This window comes from Arachis duranensis, chromosome 1 (genome assembly GCF_000817695.3).
Source record: "Arachis duranensis cultivar V14167 chromosome 1, aradu.V14167.gnm2.J7QH, whole genome shotgun sequence".
Taxonomy (NCBI): domain Eukaryota; kingdom Viridiplantae; phylum Streptophyta; class Magnoliopsida; order Fabales; family Fabaceae; genus Arachis; species Arachis duranensis.
In genome coordinates this window covers 28,431,171-28,439,911 of record NC_029772.3, presented here as the reverse complement: position 1 = coordinate 28,439,911, position 8,741 = coordinate 28,431,171, and the positions used below count along the sequence as shown (strand labels likewise).

Genomic DNA, 8,741 nt, shown 5'->3' with positions numbered 1-8,741 from the left:
CTCCTTCACGAAGACTAGAGAGCCGAGAAAGGAGTACAACAAAGTGCGACGAGGCACACACGCAAGCGACCTCTTGACCTCACCAACGCAGGTTTGAGGGCCGCGGGGAATCCCAAAGAGGGAAAGCCAAGAAACAACAAGAACCTATAATCATGGTGCCACCCCCTTCCACCCTTCAATCCTCAAGGTCCGACTGCCGAAGAATTTCGACAAGCCAACGAACATGAGGTACGACGGGACTAAGGATCCCCAGGAGCACCTAACAGCTTTTGAAGCAAGAATAAACTTGGAAGGAGTAGGCGACGCGGTCAGATGCCGAGCATTCCCTATGACGCTGGCCGGCCCAGCGATTCGATGGTTCAACGCCTTCCCACAAGGCTCCATTACGACCTTCGCAGACATCTCCCAATGCTTTTTGGCTTGGTTCACGACACGCATAGCCAAGGCAAAACACCCGATTAACTTGCTAGGGGTCACCCAGAAACCCAGGGAACCGACCAGAAAGTTTCTGGACAGGTTCAACAATAAATTCTTGGAAATTGACGGCCTCACGAACTCGGTCACTAGTCTTTGCCTAACAAACGGCCTGCTAAACGAGGACTTTAGGAAGGACCTCAAAACTAAGCTTGTGTGGACTATGCAGGAAATCCAAAGCGTGACCAAAGAATACATCGATGATGAGGAAGTCAGTCGGGTTGTAGCAGCCAATAAGTGGCAGCTCCCTAACCCTTCAGCTCGGCAGGTCACCCAGGTGGATAGATACAAGGAGGCCCCCAGGGACGGAACCCCAGCCAAACAGCACAAACAACCTCCACAGGTGGGAAGGTTCACAAACTACACGCCACTCACGACGCCCATAGTGGAAGTTTACCTGCAAATCGCGGACAAGGGAATCTTATCCAGACCCAGGCCATTGAAAAAGAGAACGGGAGGCAACAAAAGCCTCTACTGCGACTATCACAAGGGTTTCGGGCACAAGACCCAAGACTATTTCGACCTCAAAGATGCCTTAGAACATGCCATCCTGCAAGGAAAATTGAATGAGTTCTCCCGACTTATCCGAAAGCCAAAAAGACGAGAACGGGAGCGCTCAAAAGAAGATCGAAGCAGGACCGTCAAAGCGAGACAAGAACCCATAGGGGCCATTGACAACCCCCCGACTTTTGTGGTTAACATCGTGATCGGACGCAATACCCCCCAAGTCTATGTCAGCAACAAAGAAGGATACACAGATCCTCTCTATTTCGACGGGAGGTCCCGCCACCCCGAACGGAGGACCTCCCATGATATCCTTCGGCCCAGAAGACCAGTGGTTTCATGACCTTTTTGAGAACCCTCCCATGGTGATCACGGCAATGGTTTGGATCGGGTTGGTCAGGCGAATTCTCATTAATACTGGAGCTGATTCCAACATCCTATTCAGGAATGTGTTTGACGCCATGGGAGTTAGGGAGTCCGACCTTAAGACTCACCAACACGGTGTCATGGGGCTAGGCGACAACTACATAAAGTTCAACGGGATGATCTCATTCCCAATCTGCCTTGGCGCTGGTGACGCTAGGAGGTCGGTAATGGCGGACTTCGTAGTTCTCAGAGACTCTACGACCTACAACATCATTTTAGGAAGGAAAACCATCAACGAATGTTCAGCTATGATATGCACCAGATTCCTAACAATGAAGTTCATGATAGACAAAAGAACGGTCGGCTCCGTTAGGGGAGACTTGGAAGCGGCAGTCGCATGCGACAATGCTAGTCTCTCCCTAAGGAAGGAATCCAAGAGGGCGGCTGGTGTGTTCTTGGCCGCTCTAAATGTAAAGATGGAAGACAAGCCAAGACCAGAGCCAGAAGGGGACATGGAGAAGTTCCAGATAGGGAAGTCAACAGAACAGTTTACCTTCATAAACAAAAATTTGCCCCATGAACTCAAAGGCCCCCTTATGGAAGTTATAAGGGTAAATGGCGACCTCTTTGCATGGACGCCACCAGACATGCCGGGCTTGGATCCCGATGTCATATCCCACTGACTAGCCGTCAAATTAGACGCAAAACCAGTTGCACAACGGCAAAGAAAAATGTCCTAAGAAAGGGCCAATGAGGTCGCCAAACAAACAGCCAGGCTACTTGAAGCAGGGTTTATCAGAGAGCTCGAATACTCGACATGGCTATCCAACGTCGTCTTAGTAAAAAAAGCTAGTGAAAAATGGAGAATGTGTGTCGACTACTCTGACTTGAGCAAGGCATGTCCCAAAGACTCTTTTCACCTCCCAACATCAACACCCTGGTAGACTCGTCAACAGGATATCGTTTCCTTAGCTTCATGGATGCATACTCCGGCTATAATCAGATCCCGATGCACCGACCTAATCAGGAAAACACAGCGTTCATAACACCAAGAGGCATTTATTACTACAAAGTAATGCCATTTGGATTAAAAAACACAGGGGCCACCTACCAAAGACTGATGAGCAAGGTTTTCCATGACCTCATAGGCAAGATGGTAGAAGTCTACATCGACGACGTCCTAGTAAAAATGGCAAAACCAAGAAGCCTGATGGACGACCTCCAAACTGTCTTCAAAGCACTAAAGAAATTAAACATTAGGCTCAACCCACTCAAGTGTGCGTTTGCCATGGAGGCCAGAAAATTTCTAGGCTTTATGATAATGCAAAGGGGGGTAGAGGCTAACCCAGACAAGTGTGAAGCCATCCTCAAAATAACAAGCCCAGGATGCGTCAAAGACGTGCAGCGACTAACCGGGAAGCTCACGACTCTATCCCAGTTTCTTGGAGCCTCGACTGAGAAGGCCCTCCCATTTTTTAACCTAATGAAGAAAGGAATCACCTTCGAATGGACCCCAGCATGCGAAAAAGCATTCAGCCATTTCAAAAAGGTACTCTCAGCAAGCCCAAAGAAGGAGAACCCCTCTACCTGTACCTAGTAATGACCACACAGGCCATGGGGGTAGTTGATTCACCCGAAAACCGTCTCTCAACAATTTTCTTGCCGGCAAGTGCACTGGATTGTCGTCAAGTAAAACCTCACTGTAGGGTGAGGTCAAATCCCACAGGGATTGGTAGATCGAGCAATTATAATTGAAGAATTATGCTAGTTGAGTGAATCAGAATTGAGATTGAAATTGCAAAAGTAAAATGGCGGGAAACTTAAATTGAAAGAAATTAAAGAAGCAGAAACTTAAATTGCAGGGAATTAAAGTGCGGAAGCTTAAATTGCAAGAAATTAAATGGGAATGGGGAACTAGCATGAGATTATAGAGCAGAGGGTAACTAGAAGGGGTAAGATTAGAGATGGGGGAATCATTAGGTTCAGGAGATGTATAATTCTCCGGATCAAATTCATTTTCATCTCTTTCGCAATCAATGCATTCATTGATCTCCTTGGCAATCTTAAGTGATCAGATCCCAATTTCTTGGCTCACAAATCTCTCTAAGCATGAACAATTGCCCAATTCCTTGATTTAAGTGCTCATGGGAAGAGATAAAGTTTGGTCACTGATTATACCACACAAATTCATAGATCAAAGTGTTGGTAGGATTACATGTCACTATATCCATCCAAACCCCAATCTAATTCAATGTGAGAAAGCAATTCTAGCATGATCTCCTCATTCCTCTCCCAAGGTTCCGAGGAGATCCAATTGTGAATAGGTTCTTTCCCAAGATAACTATCCAATTAAATAAAGAACAAAAGCTTTCTAGTAAAATCAAGAGAAAAGAAAGAAGAAGATGAATGAAAACTAATATTGATCCATTGAATTACACAGAGCTCCCTAACCCAATGAAAGGGGTTTGGTTGTTCATAGCTCTCAAAATGCCAATTGGAATTGAAAGATACATCTGAAATCAAGAGTGCAGTCCGTAAGAAAAGCTACAAAGATGAAAAAAATAAAATCCTCCCAAAAGTCCCCTTCTAACTTAAATTCTAATCTATTTATACACTCTCTTTCATTGATCTTCAAGCCTTGAATTGGGCTTTTGGCCTTGAATGAATCGGGTTGAGGATGGCTCCAATTGGTTGCCCTTGGTGTTGAGAAGAGATCTGTGCAAAGTTTGAATACTGATGCTTCAAGTTTGAGTCAACGTTGGAGGGCCAACGTTGACTCAAACGCCACTTTCAAATAGACCAGCAAAAACCAGAAGATGTTGCTGTCATTGGTGTTTGATTCAATGTTGGAGGGCCAACGTCAGTCGACCTGCACGTACGCAGACTATGCGCTTAGGCGCCCATTGCTATTTTTGTATCCGGGCGTACGCGGCATTGACGCGTACGCCTGGATTCAATTTTCTCAACTCCAACTTCTGAGCTTGGTATCGCGGACATTGGAGGCAGCATTTGAGGTAACGTCGGACCTCCAACGTTCGGTTGTGGCGTGTATGCGTACTGTGCGTTTCCGTGCAGATGCCAAAATTTACCTTTTTTACGCGTACAACGCGTACCCGCCACTCAAATTGCGTGCAGCTCCAGAATTGAAGTCCTTCTTACCACGTTGGGGTTAATGTTGGACCCCCAACGCTACCTCAAATGTGAGCTTCAGCATTAGTTACAAACAAGTGTCTGTTTCTCTTCCAAGTTTGAGTCAACGTTGGTGGTCCAACTTGGCCACCAACATTGCTTATTCTCCATCTTTACATGCTCATTCTTCAACCTTCCTTCATGCTTTCCTTCACCTATCATCAACCAATGCATGCATCAAAGCTTTGCTAAAATCGTGAGAATTCTTATCATTCTTAGCATACAAGTAATCATAGCATAAATCCTCATGAAATTGCATCAAATTTCTCATGATTGAATGAATATAGGCATACATGAATTTCTACCCAAATGACTTACTTATGACTCAAGAAAATACATAAAACCTATCAAAAACAAAGAAAAAGGCTAGTAAAACTAGCCTAAGATGCCCTGGCATCAACAATCCTTGTCCGAGAAGAAGACAAGACTCAGTGCCCAGTATACTTCATCAGCAAAGTGCTCCAAAGAGCAGAATTAAAATATACCATGCTGGAAAAATTGGCATATGCCTTGTTAACCTCATCGAGAAGGCTCAAACAATACTTCCAAGGGCATAAGATCATCCTAAGAACCGACCAGGCGATTCGGCAAGTCCTCCAAAAACCCAACCTCATGGGGAGAATGATGGCATGGGCAGTTGAACTGTCCCAATATGACTTGTAGTACGAGCCCAGATAGGCAATCAAAGCCCAGGCAATGGTAGATTTCTTGGTAGAAGTTGCAGGAGAAGTGCCCAAGATACCGAACACACGGTGGAAGCTCCACGTTGACGGAGCATCCAACCAAACGTTCGGAGGGGCCGGGATCATCCTCGAGAGCTCAGCAGGGGTAGCTTACGAGCAGTCAATTAGGTTCGATTTTCCAGTCTCAAATAACCAAGCAGAATATGAGGCACTAATAGGAGGGCTAATCCTAGCCAAGGAAGTCGGAGCATCGAGAATAGAAGTTAGTAGTGACTCCCAAGTCGTCACATCCCAAATAAACGGCAAATACCAGGCCAAGGACACACTACTGCAAAAGTATCTAGAAAGGGTAAAAGAATTATGCAAAAGCTTCAAGGAAGTCGTGGTCTAGCATGTCCCCAGGGAAAGGAACGCCCGAGCAGATCTTCTCTCCAAGCTAGCAAGCACCAAACCTGGAACAGGAAACATATCTATAATCCAAGGGCTGGAAACGGAACCAGCAGTCATCCTATGTGCAACCCAGACCCCAAGCCCCCCTCTTGGATAGACCCCATCTTCCGATACCTAGAACACGGCGAAACGCCCCTAGATGAAAAAGAAGCACAAGCAACCAGGAGGGAAGCCTCCAAGTATGTGATCATACAAGGGCAGTTGTACAAACGAGGGCTCCACCAACCCTTGCTCAAATGCCTACGCCCCGACCAAACGGACTACGTCTTGAGCAAAGTCCATGAGGGGAGTTGTGGTCACCATATCGGAAGAAGATCGCTAGAAAGGAAAATTATCCGAGCAGGATATTACTGGCTCACAATGATGTCGGACTCCCAGGAGTTCGTCAAGAAATGCAAAAAATGCCAAGAAAATGCTAACTTCCATAAAGCTCCACCTGAAGAACTCAGCCTGATGATGGCACCCCGACCATTCGCCAGTGGGGAGTCGACCTCTTGGGACCATTCCCACCCGGGCCAGGACAAGTAAAATACTTGATAGTAGCCATAGATTACTACACCAAATGGGTAGAAGCAAAATCACTAGCCAGCATATCTTCAGCAAATTGCCAGAAATTCATGTGGAGGCAAGTAGTCACAAGATTTGGAATTCCAGAATCCGTCATATCAGATAATGGGACACAATTCATTGATAAGAAATTCAAGGAATTCCTCTCAGGATTAGGAATAAAGCAAAAGTTCTACTCAGTCGAACACCCTCAAAGCAATGGACAGGTGGAAACAGCCAACAAAGTCATCATAAAAGGGGCTAAAGAAACGACTTGAAGACAAGAAGGGCTCATAGGTAGACGAGCTGGCCTCAGTCTTATGGTCCTACAGAACCTCCCCCCAGTCATCTACCGGCGAGACGCCCTTTTGACTCACATACGGGGTTGACGTAATGGTGCACGAAATTGTGATCCCAATGGCGCCAACAACTTGGTACGCACAATTGTAATCTCAACTCTTTTTCACAACTTCGCACAACTAACCAGCAAGTGCACTGGGTCGTCCAAGTAATAAACCTTACGTGAGTAAGGGTCGATCCCATGGAGATTGTCGACTTGAAGCAAGCTATGGTCATTTTGTAAATCTCAATCAGGTGGGTTCAATTGGTTATAGAGTTTTGATAATTAAAAGATAAATAAACATAAAATAAAGACAGAAATACTTATGTAATTCATTGGTGGGAATTTCAGATAAGCGTACGGAGATGCGTTATTCCTTCTGAATCTCTGCTTTCCTACTACCTTCATCCAATCCTTCATACTCCTTTCTATGGCAAGCTGTATGTTCGGGTATCACCGTTGTCAATGGCTACCTCCCGTCTTCTCAGTGAAAATGGTCCAGCTACGGGTTACGTAGGGCTAATCATCTGTTGGTTCTCACTTGTGTTGGAATAGGATCCTGTGATCCTTTAGCGTCTTTCACTATGCCCAACAGTCATGAGTTTGAAGCTCATCACAGTCATCCCATCCCAGATCCTACTCGGAATACCACAGACAAGGTTTAGACTTTTCGGATCTCAAAAATGCTGCCAATTGGTCTAGCTTATACCACGAAGACTCTGATCTCAAGGAATTGAAGGCTCTGTTGTCAGGAGAGGCAATCAAACGCATGGACCAGGAATCCAGAGATATGCATTTAAGCTTGTTTTCATGTAGAACGGAAGTGTTTGTCAGGCACGCGTTCATAAGTGAGAATGGTGATGAGTGTCACTTGATGGTCACATTCATCATGTTCTTGTGTGCGAATGAATATCTTAGAATAATAATAAGCTTGAATTGAATAGAAGAACAATAGTACTTTGCATTAATACTCGAGGAACAGCAGAGCTCCACACCTTAATCTTTGAGGTGTAGAAACTCCACCGTTGAAAATACACAAGTGAAAATGGTCTAGGCATGGCCGAGTGGCCAGCCTCTATGTCTAAGGAAAAGCGTTCCAAAGTTGATCTAAGGATAATCCCAAGATGTTCCAAAGATATGAGTACAATAGTAAAAAGTTCTATTTATACTAAACTAGTTACTAGGGTTATAGAAATAAGTAAATGATGCAGAAATCCACTTCCGGGCCCACTTGGTATGTGCTTGGGCTGAGCATTGATGCTTTCATGTGTAGAGACTTTTCTTGGAGTTAAATGCCAGTTTTTATGCCAGTTTGGGCGTTTAACTGCAGCTTCTATCCTTTTTCTGGCGTTTAACGCCAGAATAGGGCAGAAAGTTGGCGTTTGAACGCCAGTTTGTGTCGTCAAAACTCGAGCAAAGTATGGACTATTATATATTGATGGAAAGCCCTGGATGTCTACTTTCCAACGCAATTAAGAGCGTACCATTTGGGTTTCTTTAGCTCCAAAAACGCCATTTCGAGTTCAGGGAGGTCAGAATCCAACAATATCAGTAGTCCTTTTTCAGCTTCTGAATTAGATTTTTTCTTAGGTCCCTCAATTTCAGCCAGAAAATACCTGAAATCACAGAAAAGCACACAAACTCATTGTAAAGTCCAGAAATGTGAATTTTGCTTAAAAAATAATAAAAATATACCAAAAGGTAGCTAGATCCTACTAAAAACTATCTAAAAATAATGCCAAAACGCGTATAAATTATCCGCTCATCACAATACGAAACTTAAATTGTTGCTTGTCCCTAAGCAACTGAAAAAAATAGGATAAAAAGAAGAGAATATACAATGAATCTCACAATATCAGTGAAACTTAGTCCCAATTAAATGAACGGGGCTAGTAGCTTTTTGCTTCTGAATAGTTTTGGCATCTCACTTTATCCTTTTAAATTCAGAATGATTGGCATCTATAGGAACTCAGAATTTTAGATAGTGCTATTGATTCTCCTAGTTCAGTATGTTGATTCTTGAACACAGCTACTTTATGAGTCTTGGCCGTGGCCCTAAGCACTTTGTTTTCTAGTATTACCACCAGATACATAAATGCCACAGACACATAACTGGGTGAACCTTTTCAGATTGTGACTCAGCTTTGCTAAAGTCCCCAGTTAGAGGTGTCCAGAGTTCTTAAGCACAC

General features: G+C 44.4%; 1 protein-coding gene across 1 annotated transcript; it reads left to right on the top strand.

Moving 5' to 3' along the window:
- Positions 1–223: 223 nt before the first annotated feature.
- On the top strand, positions 224–1,321 carry LOC107483552 (uncharacterized). Its single transcript, XM_016104174.1, has one exon. It carries the CDS (start codon positions 224–226, stop codon positions 1,319–1,321), a length of 1,098 nt encoding a protein of 365 aa, XP_015959660.1.
- Positions 1,322–8,741: the final 7,420 nt, after the last annotated feature.

Coding starts and splice junctions, on each gene's coding strand:
- LOC107483552 (XM_016104174.1), top strand. CDS start 224: ATGAGGTACGACGGGACTAAGGATCCCCAGGAGCACCTAACAGCTTTT.